The sequence below is a fragment of the Phaethon lepturus genome, unplaced genomic scaffold (assembly GCF_000687285.1).
Source record: "Phaethon lepturus isolate BGI_N335 unplaced genomic scaffold, ASM68728v1 scaffold4471, whole genome shotgun sequence".
Taxonomy (NCBI): domain Eukaryota; kingdom Metazoa; phylum Chordata; class Aves; order Phaethontiformes; family Phaethontidae; genus Phaethon; species Phaethon lepturus.
In genome coordinates, this window is record NW_010515393.1 from 31,089 (window position 1) to 52,611 (window position 21,523).

Below are 21,523 nucleotides of genomic sequence, written 5' to 3' on the forward strand. Positions count from 1 at the left end.
GAGACACTAAAACCAAAATAAGTTATGTTTTGCACTGCAATATAGATTCACACCATCTGTGCAAAGTAAGAACACTAATAATTATTTTAGAACATCCTGTTCGGAATTATTCTGCTGACTTTTTCAGTCAATACTTATCTATGCAGAAATCTTTGTGAAAGCCATGGTAATATCAGCAGTAAAAAAATTAAAATTTGGCAGGGGGAAAAGTAAAATTCCTAATCTACTGGGCAACTTTTTAAAAAGTTTACCTGTACTGTTTATCAGTGACAATCTATAAGCATGAACTAGAGGAGACAAGCTTTTTTAGTTTACAGTCCAAGATAGTTAATACCAACCAACACTTACACCCCAAGTGTCTCCCAGATAAAGACTATCAGTTGCATAGAAGTACACTAGACAATATTTATCTATTTATTTTGTTTTGTTGCTAGTTTTTGTTTGTTTAAACAGAGTCATGACCCAATTTAGTTCCTTAAATAACTCAAGCCACATTTGGATTATCACATAAATAGTGACTCTTTAAAAAAATAGATCTTTTCTGTGACATTAGACTAAAATACTGCAGAACAAAGACATTTTATATCCTTCACCATGACTAAAATTTGAAGAAATTATTTGTTAGCATTCTAGACCTATATATAATTAATACATGATGCATTATCTTTACCATTCTGTAGTCCCATCCACAGTTGCTTATGATCCTTTTTTTGCATCTCATTGATGACTTGACTTTTGTGCTTTAAAGCATCTGCTTCTTTTATACAAGCCATAAAATGAGCTTCAATCACATCCTTAGAATGGCAGTGTAGAAGATCCTTTTCTGGAAAATTCTACAAAGAGAAAAAGATAAATCAAGAAAAATAAATGCATCACACACCTTAGAAGATGCAAGAACAAATGATAGTTTTAATCAGGCTTATATTTATACAAAAGTAGTACACTGGAATCTTCTACTTATGGAAAAAGGTAACAACCATTCTTACTCTGCTGACGAGAGGTTTTACAGTGAAAAACATTTCAGAAAAAATAAAAGTTGAACAATTTTCTTTAAAACCAGAAATTACTCAAAATAGCCCAACCTCCACCTGATAAATACATTTAAATACATCAGTGGATGTATTTAGGCCCTTATATCCAAAATTCAGGAAATTAAGAGTTTTAACATATTTTCAAGCAGATGTTCAATTCTCTGACAATGAACAGGAGAAAAGAGGGAGAAGTAAGTGACAAGCACGCAATTCCTCTTGAGTCTCAATGGCAGTTTAGCACCCATTTCTATGCAGGCCTTTGAAAAATGTTTCCTCCAAGTATCATCATGCTCATAGATGAACTATAGCATGTATGCCACTTACAAACATCTTTCCTTAGAGATACTGGAAATTCTTGTCAGCTCCAACATTACCCAACACATGTGCCTACTGCTAGCCCAAGTGACTTGATTCCATACCCCTTTTATTTGGTTAGAGTTGGTGCACTGCATTCAGCATTGCAGATGCACAGTTACCACTCCTCAGGTAAATTTTATCTCTTCAGTAAATTACAACTACCTTTCCTAATTAATTTATTAAGGGATTATAGTAGTGAATCTCATTCACATACGAAAAAGATTTCTTTGGAAATTAAGTAATAAGCAGTTCAGCATTGTATAGGTATACAGTTAGGGTTGTTCTTCCTCTAATTTAGTCTTTCATTAACACTTAGTATCACTTGCCATCATACAATAATACAAGCACTCAGTATCACAAATTCATTGCCTTTAGTTTTCCAAGGTTTAAAAACCCAATCTGTTTTATCCTCTCCTTATTCATCTTCTTTTAACAGTCACTTTTGACCATGCTGAACAGTGCAATCTCCCAGAGCCAAACTAGAGAGGCATCATTAGTACTCCCCTTCATAACAAGAGCTTGCTACGTATTTCTATGCTTTATTTCTCATCTGTTATTCCACAAGAGGACCTTTCCTCGTAGCTCATTACAAATTGGCTACTTAAAAAAGCTTCTGTGAGGTACTGTCAAAACCATTTTGGCAATACAAGTACATATAATGGGATATTTTTCAAAGGCTTTTACAACACATTTAACATGTTACAGTAGGAGCAATATAATGCTGGAAAAAAACATACTTTCTTATACTCAAAATATCCAAGAACCACTAACAGTTGGTAATATGAAAGGGAACTGGGGATTGCCTCACCTGAAGGAAATTCTCAGGACAAGAATAATAGTTCTCTCCTCATTAGGTTATTGAAAAAGAGTTGGAAATTAAAGAATGGAATTTCATATCATGATTCATCCTTATGACAGTGAACCCAGACTTTGGAAACTGTGGATCAAAAGGACGAGTATCTTTTAAAAACAGAATTATAAAGGGAAGAGAAGACTGCTCATGTCTTTTCCACTGAAGCATACATTGTTTGGTGTTGAAGTCATAAAGGGAGTGCTATTGTTACTTAGGACTGATGTATGTAGAGCTGACTAGAAATCTAAGGACTGAGATAAAGCTTGTTTCTCATATGAGGATGGCCAAGTATAAAGACATTAAAGAGGACAGAACAGAAAGTTCTCCTAGGGCAGACCTCACTCCCTTTCTCCCCTACAAAGCTGAGTGTCTCAGCATAATTGGGTCCAAAATGAATGGAAAACATTAGTGGTATTGTTACTCACCAGCTGACATCTGTATAGGCCTGTAAAATACTTTTAGAAGTTTAACTTACTTGCTCAAATAAAAAAGTCAAGCCTGGTAACCAATCCAGAACAAAAGAACAGTCAGAAATAGCATACTTCAAGATCAAAAAAGTTCTTTACGTGCAAGAATTCAAAGTGTGACACTGGCATCCCTCAAAAAAAGATGAAGCAGTGGAATGTACCTAATGCCAAGTAATATAGGAACCTAGAAACTTTCACAGTTAAAAGCTGAAGGCTGAAGTTTTAGCTAAGTTTATAAAACAACAGTTTTGTTACAACAACTGTTTTGTTATACATACGTTGAAATATACTGAAGGGTCTTTTTTGGATATTCCTGTCTTTCTATAGGTAGGCATCTCCCTGCTGACTTTCTTCCAATGAATTTCAAATTACAGGGAATGTTACCCGCTGGGGATGCGTTCCAGACAACATACACAGTGTGGTCTGCAGAATAGCAAGGAGATATTTAAAATCGGTCAAAGTCAACTAAGCTAGTAGAAAGAATCCAGCCACAGTAGTACAAAGATGTGGCATGATTCATTTTCCCAGCTTCTAAGGGATAACACTGTGGAAGACTGGAAAACACTCCTACAATCTCAGTGCTGCCGACTCTTTTCTTTAGAAGAAAAATATTGGTACATTTCTATCCAGTACTGTGAGTAGAAGCGGAAAAACCTAAACATGAAAGTGATAACTTGGAAAACAACACTGCTGCATCTACAAGAGGCATATAAAAGTTTCACCTACATGAGACTACCAACAGAAAATATGGCATCCCCACTGATTTATAAACTAGAGCACAGAATAATAAATTTTATACTTAAATATAGGACATGCATGTTTGTATTTCTATTTTTTTTAATTCTACTTGCCTTCTTTCTACTTGAGGAAATAGTGATCAAATGTAAATAACTTTATTCAGTTCCCTGAAGAAAGAGATAATTGTAAACAAGCTTGTGGCCACCCCTGGCTATACAGCTATGAGATTTGCAGAAACTTTTAAACAGATCCCATAAGTAGCTTTAATTCAAGTCCTCTTATTAGTGATGTCTTACTCCCTCCGTGTTCCGTATCTTTGAAAGAAAAGTTATTAAGAGTTGACACTGATTTTCTTAGAAAGCTCAAGTAGTACTGGTTTTGTTTCACATGCCAGTAGACACCTGCAGCATGAACTTGGCCATAAAGAAGTAGGTATCATCTGTATATACAGGAGCACTAAATGACCTCTCACATAAAACTGCCAAAAACATTGCAGGTAATTTCAACAGTCTGTTTTCATAACTCCATTCCACCCATATTTATCTATTAGTTTTAGTTCACAAAACATCTGCTTGTACTCTGACAGTCTAGTTGTATTAGGCCACGTTTGCCGAAAATTACACCAATAATATGGCATTAAAAACCATAAGGAACATATCCAGTGACGGGGGAGCATCCATGTATTTGTGTTTAGTTACCATCAGTGGTCTTTTTTTTTCAAAAAAAAGATTAATTTAAAGAAACTCTCATTTATACTTCTAGCTTCCACAACGTCTCCTAGCAGTTCCACAATTTATCCATATAATACATGGAAAAGTACTTCCTTTTCACTCCACCTAACCTGATTTTGAGCTAAGAAAACCAAGACGAATTGATTGTCGTTACAGAAAAACAGATGCAGTCACTCTTCTACATCAGGTCATGGGTGGAGAAGCAGGCACCAGTAGATAAGGGCTTCAGCAGAGGGAGAATGTTAGACTTTCCCCTGGCACACTCAATTTCCGCTCTTGCTACCATTTCCAGAGCAGTTCACCACCTCCTACCTACTGCCCAAAATCTGAAGAGTTAGTTACCATGCTGAGAACACGAATAGTAGCATGAGATGAGTTTAACAGGAAGGGACAGAGTTTCCTTCCTCCCCATAAAGCCACAGTTGGGTAACAAAGGCAACTTCCCAGACTACAGCTTCTCATGATTCTAAGGCCTTAATGCTCTGTTCAAGCTCATATTTCTACAACTATTTAAGGCAAATGTATTTTACTAGAGATATAAATGCATGTTATTTTATTGCATGCCATGAGTACAAATGAATAAGCAGTTTCTTCACTGCAAACAATAACTGTGTTTGATTTGGTCTACATACATAGCACAGGAGGACAACTACAAGTATCTGTCCACTTTTAAACCTCTGCTGAACAGAAATAAGCTTTTTTCATGTTTTTAACTTTATTTAAAGAAAACTGATGGGGGGAAAAAAGTTTAAAAACACTCTTTACAGATATTCTTGAGATATCTGTTGTTGACTGCATGCTTTGGTAAAAGAAAGGAGAAAGCCATGACAGCAAAAGTTAAACTCCAGAAAAATCTAGTACTGTTTAATTACGCCAAATAAAAATTATGGCTCTCTGAAGAATAAGTATAGACAAATGAAAAGAATGAACTGGGCAGGAATCCCACATCTTTAACTATTTATCTGTAAGAAACTGTAATACATGAAAATGTCTTCAGTATTTTGACATACTTTGATACATTTCAGTTATGTTTTAACTCTAATGATTAAGAGGGCTTTATTTAAATAAACTTTCAGATTACATCAAAAACAGGAAGAGAGATTAAGCAGGTGCTTAATCCAAGGTGTTATACTTTAAAAAACTAAATTAAATCAGCTTTTAAAAATAATACCGCCCTAGCAATAAATTATTTCTGCTGATCTTGAATGTACACCTTTGAGACAAACTTAAATTAGCTGATCTTTTGGCAAGCAGCAACGTAAGAACATTAAAGTCAGTTTACATTACTACATGAAATTGAAAAACACTGTGGTGCTGCAACTTATTTCTCAAGATGGCTCTATTTTCGGATGGCAACATCCACACACTGCCACTGTTAATCTCCCAGAGCTCTCAGAACATTTAAGAATTAAATAATGATTTATGAACCTAGATGCCCTATAGTTCTTCAAAACACTCTGGACTTTCTTCATTCCAGCCCCCTCTGACATATGTCAGACAGAAATGTAGAAATTTCGATGGTTTCAAGACACATCTCCAACTTCAGATTCATTCATACAGTCAGTCATTTTAAAAGTTTCAACACGTGGAAATACATATCATAAGAATGTATGATTTCAGTGCACACTTCCAAAAAGAATCAGATTACTCCTGTTTGCAAGACCTTTTCTAAAACACCTGAAAGAGAAGAACTGTTTGAATGAAAATGTTCAACACAACTGCTTCCCAGTATGCTTTTCATTTCATCTCCAATCTCACGCACTAAAGGCAAGCCTATTAACCTAGCGTCTTCCTTTGGATCAGTTTTCCTCTTACATTGTTTCTTTTACAATGGAGAAATTAAAGTTTCAAAGTTAAATACCACAATTTCTTGTTGTGATTTTGACTTCAAAACATACCTAGGATTATTGTCTCAATGCATTTCAGAGTAAGAAAGAATCCTGTACCAAAGCTAACCCTGCACAAGTACTCTTCTGAGCAAAGACCAGTAGTGCTATGAAGCCATACCTAATGGTTTTACAAAGTGTAATCAAAATAATGTCTCTCCTCTGACTAAGCTGTCACAAGACCAAACTCATTTCCCTCAGTTCTCTAAAGGGGACCCACATGAAGTATCACAGCATTTCCCGACTGCAAGGATTTCTACAGTGTCTCATATCTATGCTTATATGCCTAAAAGGATGAGCATTTCTCAATCTTCCCAATCTCCAGTCAACTCAAGCTGGCTGAATCAAAAATAATTATAGAAAGTTCTTTCTTTATGTCCACTCAATTGTACTGACATTGCCTCATAACTTATCTTGAAAAACAATTTTGGATTTTCAGATTATAATACAATAATTTTCAAAGGAAAGTAATTTGAAAGCACATACAATCTCATGGAAAACAGCTGTAGATTTACAGAAAACTTTTGATGATTCGTGAAGAATGAACGTTCTTCCCTTGAAGTCATACCATTCACTTATTTATAAAATAATTATGAAACCTTTTTCTAGCTTCCAAATTTCATGTAATCCCACACTCACTTGTTCTTAACTCAAAGGTGTATTTCAATTTTACCTTGAAATGCACTGTGATGCTCCAAGGAAGGGCTGTATTTGATGCATGGAGATCAAACAGCAAACCAATTGGGTAATGCCTAAAAATGAAGAGATATTAAATGAACATAAAAAGCTGCGCATTTAATTCTACATATAACAGTTAATATACCTGCATTTACACGAAAAAAGTTAGCTGTTTGACTCCCACAATTAACATTCATTATTGCTTATTCAGAAAAGTAATACAGGCAGGTATAAATGACTGACAGTTTCTGGCAGAATCAAGTCTGGAATTTGCAAGTTCAATATCGAATCCAGTGGTTTCCAAGCTGTGCCCACAAAACACTGCTAGTTTTGCAACTGCTAAGTGGCCTCCAGCTGCTCTGTGGAATCCTTCAACACAATATTTTTAGTTAAAGAGCTTCATAGTATTAGGAATAGCTGGTCTGACAGAAAAGTAGACATGTTTTCAGATATTTAAACGCCATGGGTTTATACCACATTAACCCTTAACATCTCTTCCCTCTCCCACCTGCCTGATGTCATTGTGGAGAATGTGAAGCAATGACTTATCTGTAAAATGGCTGAAAGGGGAAGATCAAGATGAACTCTATATCTTTACTATCAAATTAAGAAGAATGGAAGGGAAGAAAAAAAGACTGAGTTTTGTATTTCAGTGGTATTCTGGATTAAAGGAGTTACACAAAGAAGCTGCTTCCTCCAAATATTCACTTCTGTCTTATAGCTTTGTCTCCTTTAAATGCATTAGAAGATACAGCCTCCAGCAATATAAGGAATATATATATATATCATAACCACAAAATTTCCACAGGCACTCTAAAAGGGTCTTTCTGCAATTTTCTCACAAGCAAACACTGGCAAGGTTTTTGATTTTTTTTTTTTTCCATTCAGCATACCAAGCTCCATTCTCTTTTCTTTCAAAAAACTTAACTAAAAGAGCCATATTAGCTTTTCATCCTACAAAGAGATAAGCATACATTTAACGGTAAATTCAGTAACTTCAGTAGCTTAAGTAAATGGGACTGATCACACAATGCAGAGCCAAGCACGTACATAAATTTTGAAAGTCCGGAGAGCAGTAACTGAGAGCATTGCTCTAAAAGCACCTGTGCCAAGCCAATTTCCTGACCTGCTAAACTCTCACGCAACAGTGCTTTAGCACCCTCTACGGGTGAGCTAACCCCAAAACTGAGACAAGTCACCACAACAGCAAAATAAAAACTGAAACAAAACAGTATTACAATTCTTGAACTTACCTGTTGCATTTGTAACCTCTTAAAAGAAAGAATAGGGGGAAATACCAAGAAAGTACCTAGAACCGTGTTTTCTTGACAAAGGGAATAAATAATATAGATAATGCATATCCAGATTTATCCCGACTCACTGCTAATGCTCAAGTTTTTACCTCTAAGACTTTTTACTACTAACTGCAAATGATGTCTTGAGTACTTCAACACAGATTCAGCAAGAGTTCCATGAAAAAGTAGTTTTCCAGGTGAGCTAAGTAACAAAAATCAGATTTCCTTTGATAATTAGATGAACACGAACAATGACTTTCAATTACTTTCAATTTATATAACAAGAGACAGCTTAAAAAAAAAAAAAAAAAGGCATCAGTTCTTGGCCTACCGCTATATTTTCTACCCAGTTTAGATTACAGAATTAAGTTCATATACTCAAGTTTTCTTCAGTAAAATCCTTGTGCTTTGCACAGTTGATAGATGGTTTTTATTTCGAAAGAGGCCTAAGTTAATTTTGTTCCATAGCAGAACACAAGATTAATGAAGACAATAGACGATGAGAGAGATTGTTTTCTCTTAGAAGCACAGCCTTCCATTAAGAGTAAAGTTCACAACAGGAGTGAAGCAATCCTGAGATCTAAGACATGTCCTGCTTCAAATTCCAGTTCTCACACACTGGCATTTAATCTGAAGCCAACAGAAGCCTTGAGCAATGCCTGTACATAACGTTGCATTACACTTATTTTTGAGATACAGTTACAGTAATTTTTTAAGAGTCTGGAAACAATAGTACTCCATATAACAATACTAAAGATATTCTTTATATTTCCCTCATAACACAACCTGGTTTCTTAACCAGGATAGAGAATTAAGGGAGGCACAAAGAGGGAAGTTGAGGAGAGGACTTGTCAATCTGTACATGGAATAAAAAACCCCAATATTCCCTCACTCCATTCTTAAGCATGTATCTACCTTGTGCTATGAGCCAGTATTCCCTCAAAGATCTTGCTTCCAGTGGTACTGTTGCAATACTGTTTCTGAACTTCTATTTGAAAAAAAGGCATTGTAATTAAAGAAATACACAAATGCTCTCTAGAACCTACAGTAACTACGAGAATTTAAAAAAAAAAAAAAATTCAAAACCCCAAGACAGGCTTTAAAGATTTGCCCCCCCCAAAAGAAAAAAGAGAACAAACAGAACAACAGCTAAGGGAAACATCCATCCCAGAAAGGTATCATTTTGAAAAAAAATATTACTGCTTTGTTGAAATTAAACTGGTCTAAACCAGTGGAAGACAAGGACAGACAGACTGTGCAGAACTTTCTCAAAGGAAATAATGCGAAAAATATCAAAGATAAAATGCCTAAGAGACCACGAATCTTTTTTCACAAGTTGCTAGAATAATGATTGGTTCTGGAAAGTCTTCAATCTATAGGAATTGTAACAGCACCTTGACTTCCAGCCATTGTCAATTGGTTTTATTATTATATAGACAGTGGTTTCAGAGTGTGAGAGAAGTCCTGGAAAACACCATGTTAAATACTTAAAATCCTTTCAAAAGTGACAGATGGACAGTAAGGAAAATTAATCACTACTTTTCTAACAATTTCTTTCTGAGCCCAGGACAGAAAGTGACACCATGAGTTGGTAGGTTGATTTCAGACCAGAATAATTTACTGTGGTAATTCAGTAAGACACATCACATGAACTGACAAATCCAGGACAAAAAACTCCTGTGCTCCAGCACTCTCTGGGGTATTAAGTGTATCAAGTGGCCAAAATCCTGTGTTTAGATATTTCTATGAACAAATGTCTAATTGAGGGAGATTTTTGCTGCACTGGAAAATAGTTTGATCTTTTCCTTTAGTATTCAGTAAGAAATAAATTCTTCTTAGATCTTTTAAGCAAATGCTAGCATTTTCAAACAATATGTCACCAATGCCTGATCAAATGGTGCTTTGACCTTTTGTCTTCCACTATTCCTGATTAGGAAGGGTCATGCACCCATCTGGTTGGTGCTAGTGACACACCTATGCAACTACCAGGGCTAGAGCACAATCCACAGAAAGGGGACAGAAACTCTGCAGAAGTCCATGTGCAAGTGCTCAAATCGGACGGTAACAAGCTATAGGGTGTTGTCCCCTAGCACCTGCTGCAGAAACCACCACTGGCACGTCAGAGGAGCTCTGCCTGAGTGAAAGCCCGAGAGAGGATGCAGCTCTCCAGGTCTCAAGCTGCCAGGAGAGCTGGGGACCTCTCCAGAGGGCTGAGGCAAGCAGAGGAAATGTCCTTGCCTAGACAACGTATGTGTTAGTGGAAGAGCTATGTCACCAAATTAAGGAGCTGCAGGAGGTCAGTGCGCTGCACAGCATCAGGGAAGATAAAGAGATTGACGACATCTTCACTGAGACCTTGCAGAGATGAGAGCCTGAACTCCCAGCTACACAGAAGGAAGGTCTGCAGTCACTGGAGTGGTGAATGGAGACTCATAAGACAGGGAAGACAGGAGTCTTTGTGACCTGCGGCAAGAGAAGGCAGGCTCCTTGTCCACCTACAGTCAGTGCCTCAACGGCAGACAAGAGGCTGGAAGTTCTTAGGAAGCATCAAAACAGCCTGAACCACATCCACACCAAGAGGAAGCAGTCATAGCAGCAGGAGACTCCCTCCTAGAGGGGATAGAGCCCTCCTCCACCTGCCAATCTCACTTGCTACCTGCGGAGTTTTGCTGTTTGTTAAGAAGTTGCAGACAGACAGGCAAGGCTTGTTCTGTGCTTGGATTATTAGCCCTTGCTGTTCAACCACACAGGCACAAATCACAAGTGCTGCAAGGGAACCCTTGAGTGTATCAAGAGTGACTGTACAGCTCCAGGGTCAAGGTGGCATTTCCATTGAAGAAGAAAGGCTGAGGGAGGCGTGAATGCTGGTTAATAACTGCAGGTCAGTAACTGGTTGTCAAGCAGCTGGTGTGACAACCAGGACATGGCTTTTACAGCCACAGGACATTCTTTAGGTATAAAGGATTGCTAGGGAGAGATGGAATCCACCTAAGCAGGACAAAAGCATCTTTGCCTTCAGGTTGGCCAGCCTGGTGAGGAGAGCTTTAGACCATAAACAACAAGGGTGTGAATAACAATCCACAGACAAGTACAAATTAATGGACATGGGTGGAAAGCAAGTGGTGAAAGGTGACAGCTACAAGGGAGATCTCAAAATTATAAAAGAGGGTAAAAGAGTCTACCACAAGTATATGTACGTAAATGCACACAGCTTGGTAAAAAAGCAGGTGAGGTTAGAGCTACACATCCAGTGACATAACTGTGACACTGCTGGGGCTACCTGAGATGTGCCGAGACAGCTTACACAACTGGAATGCTGTTGGGGATGGATGGATGCAAGCTGCTCAGGAACAACAGGCAGGGCAGATGAGGGAAGAGGGTTGTCTTCCATGTGAGGGAGCAGCTTAGATGTATGAAACTTAACAGGACAGACAACAGGTTGGTTGAGATCTTGTGGTTCAGGATCAGAGAGGAGGCTAGTAAGGGCAAAATCATGGTGAGCTTGTTACAGATCATGTAATCCAGGCAAGGAAGTAGACAAAGTCTTCTTTAAACAACTTAAGAAGTTTCTGAATCACAGACCCTTGTTCTTGTTAATCTCTTACATCTGCTGGAAAAGCAACATGATGGGACACAAGTAATCAAGATTTCTTGGTAGAGGCATTGGATGGACCAGAGCTGACCTGCAGCCGAATCCGTTACTTACTAACAAGACTAAATAGTTCTTGATGTGATAATCAGTGGCAGCTTTGGCCGTAATGACCATGAAATGGCAGAGTTCAAGGTCCTGGAGAGATTGATAAAGGACAGTAAGCAGAATACAGACTTTTGACTTCACTTGCCACTTCCTCCTGGTGCCCCTGCACAGTTGAGGCTCAGCCACCTCAGATGCATCATTGGACAGAACTTTTAGTCCCTTACCTGCAGCCAGAGTACTGAACCTATCCTGTAGTTACAGAAATGCAGCTGGAGAAGGAGCCTTCCTCCTGTTGCCAGAAGTCACAAGCTTCCAGCCCTTCCATATCTTAGAAGACTATTTTCCAATCCCATAATCACAGACTCTGCCTGCATCTCCTTCAATGTAGTTGTAGGCTTATGCTCTTGTAGCTGTAGGGTCTCTGAGAAGATTTGATCCATTTCCTTTTGTAGTTTCTGATGCTGCACAGTCTGATGAACTCTTCCTGCAGCTTCTTAACTTGGTGACACTGACACCGCCCAGCACACGTCTCCTGCAGGCAAGGAAACCATCTTCCCCTGCCCCAACAACCTCAGTGGGAGGCCACAGGCCCCTGTAGCTCCAGACCTGGAGAGCTTCATCCGCCTTCAGGAGCCTGGCCTGAGTGCTGCAGACCATGAAGTTGAAACTATCTTTCAGACTTCCTCCAAAATCTCACTGAAAAGCTGCAGCTGAAAAGAGATACTCTACATCCCAGCCAGGTATGAAATGGCATAGACTGTAAGCAATATGACCTCACAGTGGAAAGTAAGTAATTAGAATGAGGACTATTATTAGCACGTTCTATTTGATTCTGAATGCAGAAGTTACACTTAAAAAGATTAAGCATTAATGCTCCCTATTCTTTTGCTACAAATACTAGCTCAACCTCATTCTCAGTTCTGGCATTTGGGTCTTCCCTGGAAGAAGTTTCAGCTATTTAGGGGATTACCATACTCCTAAAATAATGGTTTGCAGATAGCATTTTCCTTAGAAAAGCAATTCCACTGAAATCAGTGGAGCTGTTCCTGGCAGAATATGCTTAGATTTTCTGAAAGATTAGAGCCTTAATTAGCAGATCATAATTGCACTATTTGTTTTTATTTCAATGTTCAATGAGTCGACTAAGTCTTCACTTAATTTTATAATTATAATTTATAGTTTTACTCCATACTTATATTCTGTAATTTTTTTTTATTTCTAGATTAAACATCATGGTATTTGAAAACTTACAGAAAATACAGATCTATTTTTTGTTGAAGTAAAAAGCGTCTCTTTCCTTTCTTGTTACCACTTCAGTGATTATCTGCCTAAGATTATGAACACCCTGGGACAAACTTGATACCTTGCTCTTTATTTAGATGGTATCCATGATGGCACACCAAGAACCAATTATTATTAAATTCCAGGTAATTTACACAGATGTCCGCTTTTGCCAGCCAGTTTTGAAAACGTGAAAAAAGCTATTTTTTATGCTTTTCTATTTACATATTTTCCAAGGTTTACACTAGGTTGCTCTCGAAGAAACAAAAGACTTGGTGATGCAGTAGATCTCTTCAAGTCTAAAGGGACTCCATGATGTGATGCTTGCTAATCAAGACAACCCCGTTTCAAGAAGCTAAAACAGTCACTGGTAGTTTTCTTTCCTATTGTGATACAGGAAATAAAAAGAGATATAAAATCTCTTCAGCATTCAATATACTAAATATTTTCTGGAGAGCTGATGCTATCTATACAGAGCTAGTAAACACTGCAGCTCTCAAAATGTTTTCTTTAAAACTCTTTATGGCAGAAATAGAAAGAAACTAAATCTGATTAACATATTTATGAAAACTAAGTAAATGAAACAATGTCAGTTTGGTTCCCCAACCTCAGGGGGAAAAAAAAAAAAAAAAGAAATGTTTTAATAGACTACTAAAATAACTGGACTAATAAACAAAAATAGAATGAACAGCTATTAGTTCAATAAAATTGAACTAAGTGAATTCAGCAAGAGCCTGTGCATCAGTATTACATTCATAGACCACACCAGTGAAAAGTGAAGGTTACGCGCATGTTTTATTATCTTTAAGCATATATCCTATTTGCATTCAGATTCCAAAAATAATACTTCCTTTCTGTGTTATTAGGCATCTTTTAAGAAGGTAGAATAAGCTAAATAAAGATTTATTTGGTGATTCTACTACAATAAAAGGTAAAGCCAAAACCACAGGCATTTCTTGTTACAGTAACAACTAGAACAAAAACAGCAAGGTGCAGCACGACCTCTCCTTTACATATAGAGTAAAAACAAGCAGAACAATCAAAAATATGTTCAATCTTAAACGTTCTTCTGTTTTCCCCAAACAACATGCTTTTCTCATCCTCCTCCTCTTTTGCCGTTTTTGAAACCCAATGGAGTGATTAGTTTAGGAAAAGTACTGACACTGTGCTGAACTTGTAACTCTTCACATGAGAAATGTAGTAAAGCTACAATGTTAACAAAAAGCTACAAAGTAGCAAAAAGCTACTCACCATTTCAGTGGTGTACCTTCATATTCAAACCATATTTCACTAACTTCTTCTTGTCTCATAACTTTCTGAAAGTGTTTCTTCACTTTGTCTGTTACCAGTGTCAAGTAGCTTATCCTTGGCAAAAGCAACTGAAAGAAAAAAAAATTATAGAGGCTTTAAATATAGAGAAAATTTACTAAATTAATAAAAAACTGTAACAAGTATTCATTTTCATAACAAAAATTCAGTCAGCATTCTTTCCCCTCCCCCCTTTAAGGTAAGATGTCTTTTAGGGAGTTCACTTATTAATGGTCAATGAAAGACTACAAAATTACGTACTCAGAAGATGCAGAATAGCAGTATCCAATACACTAACACACAAAAAAGTAAAAAAAAAAAAGTTCTTGATTCTTTCGATGTGGTGGGAGGGAGAACAGTGGAATTTAATTTCTGCTTTTCTGTATTTAAACAGACCAAAGAATGAAGTTTTTAACCTTTTTCATATGGATAGGAACATGTACTAACTTCTTACTGAATACAATGAGCAACTGTGTATCAGCTATTATTTCAAAATGGAAATTCATACAAAATAAAAAAAAAAAGAAAAGAATGAAAACTAGCTGCTTAAGGGTTTGGTCTCCAAGTGCATTTTGTATTTCCAATAGCTGGCATTTTCCATTTTCTTTGCACTGGATTTGCCAATTCAGCATGTTAGTCAAGCCTACGATGATTCTTCCACTATTTAACTTTTGCCCACCTACTAAAATCAGAAAGAAAACTGTCTATATTTTATCAGTTGAAACAAGACATCACCTTAAAACTTTCTGGTATACTATCTGTTTTTTTCTCAAGTGTAACGTTATGCACTATCCAAAAGAGCATACTGTGTTATTTTCACTTGTAAGCCCCCCACTCAGCCTTTCTAAAAAGTCTCATGCGCAGTAAGAGCCGTTAAGCAGACTGCATCAATCAGTGTACTGACTGATGATTGTGGTGCACATTTACTTAGGATTAATCAGTTAAAGTAAGCTTTAACAAACAATGTCTTTCAGTATCCCAATGAGAAAAGATTAACCTTCCTGTAAAATAACATTTAGCTTTGGAGGAGACATTTTAAATTAATAGTATTCATCCTATAAAGTTATTTTAATTTCCTAATTGTTATTAAAATAGATGGATCTAAGGAAGAAATAAACTATATTTTGCATATTTAGAAAAAGAGAAACATTTGTTTTCCAGTGTTCCTCATAACCAGTGTTGTTTCTTAAAATATTTTCTTTATAGTATATGGATAATGCTAGGCCTTAAGTGAATGTCTATGGTATAGACATCCCAAACTATGTAAGGATGTATTTTGCCAGACAGATAACTTGATCTCTGCTGCAACATTCTTCCAATTAGAACACACTTTGATATATAAATTAGATAATATTTTGGCCATGATATTAGAATTTATTTATAAATATCTGATTCACAGAGAAGTAGTATGGAGAGTAAATGAAGAGTAAGTTTTTATGAAAGAGAATGTATTTGTCATTTAGAGAATGCTGCATTATATTACTAATCTGCATACATCTGTGAAACAACTAACTTTTATGATCATACTCAACTACAAAAGATCAAGACTCACCACTATCACAGTCATCGAGTCAGTTAAAACTTTATCTTTTATGTACCCTATGGTTTTCTTTTTTCCATCTGTTGCTCTTATTACCATCATCATATTGTTCCTACCTTCTTTCACAGGAGTTGAATTCAGCAAGGTAATTAAACATAGCCTTCAGTTTTAAAAAGGTGAACAGTCTCAATAAATTCAATGAAGTCATGTACACACTCAAGTGAGAATTGTTTGGTACCTCAGTGACTTGAATGACAATATAATCTTATCCTTTATTAAGCTAATTCCATATATTTACACTGATTGATCTTGAGACAATATAGTCCAGGCTATTCCACTCGAACCCAAATATTTTTGGTAATAATTCTGTATTATTTCTCTGTGATATTTACAGTTAAATTAATGCAATATATTCTGCATTAATTAAATTAATGTTAGTTTAAATTAATTAGTTAAATTAATACAATATATTCTGACATGAGACCCATTTGGACTGCTACAAAAGCCAATTTTCAGCATGCTGCATGTGGCACAACAATGCAGGAATTGATAAATATATTAAAGCATTATTGATTGCAACGGTGTTTGACATAACGCTTTAAACTGCATAATAATTTCCTCTGTGAAATATTTTACTTCAGTTTGCAGTGTGGAAGAATGACACAGTTTCTATTTCAACACAGTTAGAGATCACAGACAACAACCAAACAGCATTTAACTGAATTTAACAGAATGTGGCCAGCACTCCCAACTGGCCTCTTTGGAGTACAAAACCCAGCAGTTAATCAGGTGAACAGGGACTGCCTGTTTTTCAGGGATGCTAGGCATCTGCAGCACCTACTGAACTCTTTTTTTTTTGGTCTTCCCACCTCTTCTACCTTGCTATAGTCTTCTACTTCCATGGAAGACATGAAAGGATCCAGTTCTAACACTTTTCTAGCTTGAATTATCCTAGAGATTTACAAGTATACTAAATCTGTTGAGTGAGACCTTTAACAGCATAGTTTAAAGACTTTTTCCCTTGGTTACCCCTTTTAATATCCCTTCTCCACCAGTTGTCTACACTCAGTGGAAGACACCTGTTGACACAAAACATTTTTACTCCAAAAATCCTGTTAATTTTTAAATTCTATTACTGAGTATTTCCAGAGAAAAGGTACTAAAAATATTTAGAAAAAAAAACACTTCAATGTATTTAACCATATACTAGTCTTTAGTCAATCTCTCTGACAGCAGAATCACATTAATTGTTTTATAGAGGCCTCTATACGAAAAACAAAATTCTACACAGCAGTCCACCTTCTAGACTATTAGACACTCACAAGCTTCTCCAACACTTTTAGCCATTTGGCAAGAAGCCTCCCTTTTAGGCAAAGCCCTGTTCAGCAGAATGACACCTCTCCCACAAACACTTTTGCTACTGACTCCTAAACCAGTCTGTGCAGGCCAATGATGAGGCTATACCCTTTCAGCCTTTGGTTACTTGACAGCAATACTTGTAGATGCTGGGAATGAATGGCCATACGAGTAATTCTTGGTTTGGGGCTGTAATACCTAATTTAAAAAAAAAAAAAATTGATCATATGACAAAACATACTAATCCAAGTTAAAGTCATTCCACTAGGTCAGATTTGCTCAATTCCTTTTTTTTTTTTTTTGACAAATAACAGGTTAGAACAATGCTATGAAAAATCAAACACATCCAAAATGCAGGTAATGTAACAACTGCAATCTGAATGTAGGACTGATGAATCGCTACATAATACACAAAAAGACAGAATGAGCATCACAATTAAATTACCTACAGTACTACATGGGCGAATATGCAGACAAGGTAGTAGCAGAGTTTTTCATTAGCAGATTGAGTGCATATTTAGCACAGATTCAACAGTTATCCATTTAAATAGTGTATGAGAGAAGATAACTAATTGGAAAGTGTATAATACAACACATGCGGAATTGAACAGAAGAGAATCCCAGTTTTGATTCACGTTGTCTGGCAACTGAATGCCATGCTGCTCGCTGATCAATGGCAGATGAGTATAATGCTTGCCACTCACTACGCTGCATCACAAAGAAACCTGAATGAAAAACCCCGCTTTCAGTTGAGCTTTTGTGGTCTTGTCCCCTGGGAAGGATGGATTTGTAAGAAGATTCAAGAGTCTGAAGCAGTCAGTGAGTAAATGGCTTTTAAGTGTCAAGACCAAGTAAAGTTCCCTGAAATGCTAAGTGAGGCTGGGTGCCTTTCCCTCCAGCAACCAGTTCTGTAAGTTTTCTCTCACTCGGTATAAAACCAAAAAGCTGGCAGAAGCTCCCGCAAAGTAGTCAGAGTACATGGTATAAAGCCAAGTAGATGTTCACAACCTGTTGGGATCAGACTGACCATTGCAACAGTAATGAAGACAAGATAAGTCGCTCAGTACTAACAATTTAAAAAATACCATTTGAGAATATGAAAAAACTCTAAAATTCATATACACATTTGAATTCTTAAGTCAGTGACCATACCCAATGTAATTATTTAATTCTTTTAAAATAAACAGGTATTAGTTCTTGATTAGAACCAAGACACAACAATAATCAACTGCTTTTAATATGATTTCTAGCCCTAGCTTTGAAAGAAATCGTGAAAAACATGCACACAATTCATATATGCTCAGCATAAACCAAAACAGCTATACAAAAATGACAAGGGAGAGGGCGGGGCCAGCAAGTAAGAGTAGGAGTACTGCTCATTAAATTAAGAAAACAAAAGTAAATCTTCAAATATATTACCAGTCAAAATAAATCCTTGTAGGCCAGAACTTACCATCCCCAAAATTATACAAACTACAACACCTGTCTTTTGCATATGGTGTATTGCCAGAGTATTTAATCACAGTAATCAGGAATGCTTTCTGTAAAGGTTAAATGAAGTGCAAGGAACTCCTAATGCCTAAGTAAACACTTGCAATATATCTTTGTGTAAAAAAAGTACCTCTCCAGCGATATCAACAAAAGCTATTTGTTGCAGAGCAAAACAGGTTCTAAAACTGAAAAATTCTAGATTCAACAGGAACTGGACTGGTCTAATCACCTATGTATCAAGGATGAAGAAACAAAGCATCCTAACATGGAATGGCTTCACATTGCTCACTCTTACAGGCAATAAAACAACCCTCTTGACACCAGGGAAGCTTACAAGAACAGCCCAGTAAAGGATAGTCCTTTGGGCAGAGTATCATTCTAAGACTTGCCTTCTGCTGTAATTTTATTCTTTACACCTGACAAATCTCAGCCAATGAGCACTCTGCTTCCTGTACACATTTTATTTCTAACTGTTGTTTGCACCAAGAGGCAGACAGTATACAATTTTAAAATAAAAATTGTAACAATTTTAGGACTAGGGAAAAATCAGATAGGTCAACAACAAAGGTAGTTCAACCTAGTTGTTCCTAACTATGCTTCCACTCCAAACACAAGCATCTGTAAGAGTCACTCCAAAGAAACTTGACATAGCCATTTTCAGTGTAACTCTGCAGAAACTTACCTGGCTTGATTACAGGAAGAAATAGGACAGTGTTTTACCTGAACTGCTTAGTCTTGATGTCACTACTCTTTGCAAAAGACAGGCAAGCTTATTTTAAATTAGCTCTGCTGGGCACACTAAGCGGAAAGGATGAAGACTTGTTTCAAAAATGCACTCCAGATCTACACAAAAACATTGATGTAGATGCACTCTGAAACCATGAGAACTAAACCATGATTCAAAACCTTGATTGCTTTTCTACCTTTTACTATTATAAATCCTTAAGTTCCCTCAAGAAGCAAAGCTGTATTATCAGCTCCAACATGACCCAAAAGAGGAAGAAGCTAAAATTTTAGAACTGTGATCTGTGAATAACAAGATTTTGCAGAAATAGAGAATTAAGCCTTCAGAACTTTTCTGCACACTTTAAGCAGAGTAAATAAAAGAAACCCTACCAGCTTAAAACTATTTCCTTGGCTTAGAAAGTTGTCCACACCATGAAGATAACATGGTTTCAGGGTTTCCATATTGATGTCAACCAGATCAACTGCAGGTCTCTATACTTAAACCCATACCTTTCATGTAGCTCTTATTATATACATATATGTTTTAAGTCATATATATATATAAAAAAAATTTAAAGTCTGAGACTTCTAGATAGCTCAGATACATTTGGCAATAGGTCAACCACATAAAGTAAAAGTGCTTCTGTTTTACCAGTGGTGAAAGATGAAAGATGAGCACGATCACCACTGAAAAAAAGCATTAATGCTTTATTAGGTTTCAAGAACCCACTGAATACACCTGTAAATCAGAAACTGATGACAAAGATGCTATTAAACACAGAATAAAAATTCTACCCAGTAGTATTTTCAAAAAGAGTAGAATGGGATGAGACTTAAGGATTTCAGAATCACATAAAAACTCACAGTACCAGATTTTCCTCCCACGTACTTGTTACATTTCAAATTTAAGTTCCACTGAATCAGCTAACTTGCTATCAATCAAATGTCTATTAGGATAAAAACTGCTGAGTACACTATAAATAAGTAACACATGATTACAGAAGGCACTTCCAGTTTACAACTCAAATATATCCATCACCCTCATTTTTATCATCAGCTAGCAATCCAGTTCAGGCACTGTGCTGTTAAGACATTATAGCTCCTTTTCCTACATCTGAGCTAGATCTCTCATGGCTGCTAGCATTTACAGAAAAGAAAATGAGCAGAAGCCATCCACAAGCAGAAATACTGGAGCCAATGTTCGTTATGAGTTTGTGTTACACAGGTGACTGATCTTAGTGTTTAAGATTGCACAAAGCTCTGACTGAAGTTATTTCTGTAACATAAAAGTCCTCTCCCTTCTTCTGGTCATTATCCCAAAACATACAAACTCACGCAGAGCCTCCTCCTTTTACCTAATTACTTACTGACTTTTTAATAATTTTTCTTATGATCTTAATTATCTGTGATAAGTTTCTCTCTCTGGTGAAACAAGCTTAAAGTTTTGAACCTGCTGTGGAGAGATGAATCATGCTGCATGCTTATATGGTTTACTTTCAGAAGGTACCAGGAATAAGAATAAAATATTTCGGTGTTTTTTTTCCACAACATGTAGTAGCACACATGATGAGAATGAAGGAAACAAACATAACTATGGCAATGGACCATCTGTGACTACCTTCGTTATACTCACATAGTAAGGTTCAGCTTCCCTTTCGGTTATCTCATCCTGATACAGAGTGAAACAGGTTGGTATTCGTCCAAACCACACGTCTCGAAGTACATCTTTGTCATCTGTCATTCTTCCAATGGATAGTGAAGCACATGTAGATCAGTTTGTTTCTTCAGCTAGAGCTGCAACCCCGTTCCCCCCCAAAAGAAACAAGTCAGCACAACCGCAAATTAAATACATCTTGTTAAAGGCTCTCCAGTAACTACGCTCCTGCAAGCGTGATCAACGCTGTCACCGAGACGTTAAACGCATGAGTTTGTACAAAGAACAGGATGAGTCAAGGCCTCCGAATTAACGCTTTCCCAGCTACAAACACACGGTGGATGACGAGTAAATGACCATTTTCTAAGACTGCATCAGGCCCAACCGTAAAGGCAATGGGACCTTTCCCGTTGCGGCCTTGCAGTCACCCCGCT

At 36.8% G+C, this 21,523-nt stretch overlaps 1 protein-coding gene across 1 annotated transcript in view; it reads right to left on the minus strand.

The window, feature by feature from the left end:
- LOC104615297 (autophagy protein 5-like) overlaps positions 1-21,249 on the minus strand; it is a gene marked incomplete at its 3' end in the record, with an annotated part of 34,747 nt that extends 13,498 nt beyond the window's left edge. Inside the window, exons 1-4 of the mRNA XM_010295755.1 lie at positions 21,069-21,249; positions 14,266-14,393; positions 6,737-6,815; positions 671-833 (exon numbers count right to left, since the gene is read on the minus strand). Coding sequence (XP_010294057.1) covers positions 671-833; positions 6,737-6,815; positions 14,266-14,393; positions 21,069-21,176 — 478 coding nt within the window. The remainder of the gene's footprint in view (positions 1-670; positions 834-6,736; positions 6,816-14,265; positions 14,394-21,068) is intronic.
- Between the last annotated feature and the right edge of the window lie 274 nt (positions 21,250-21,523).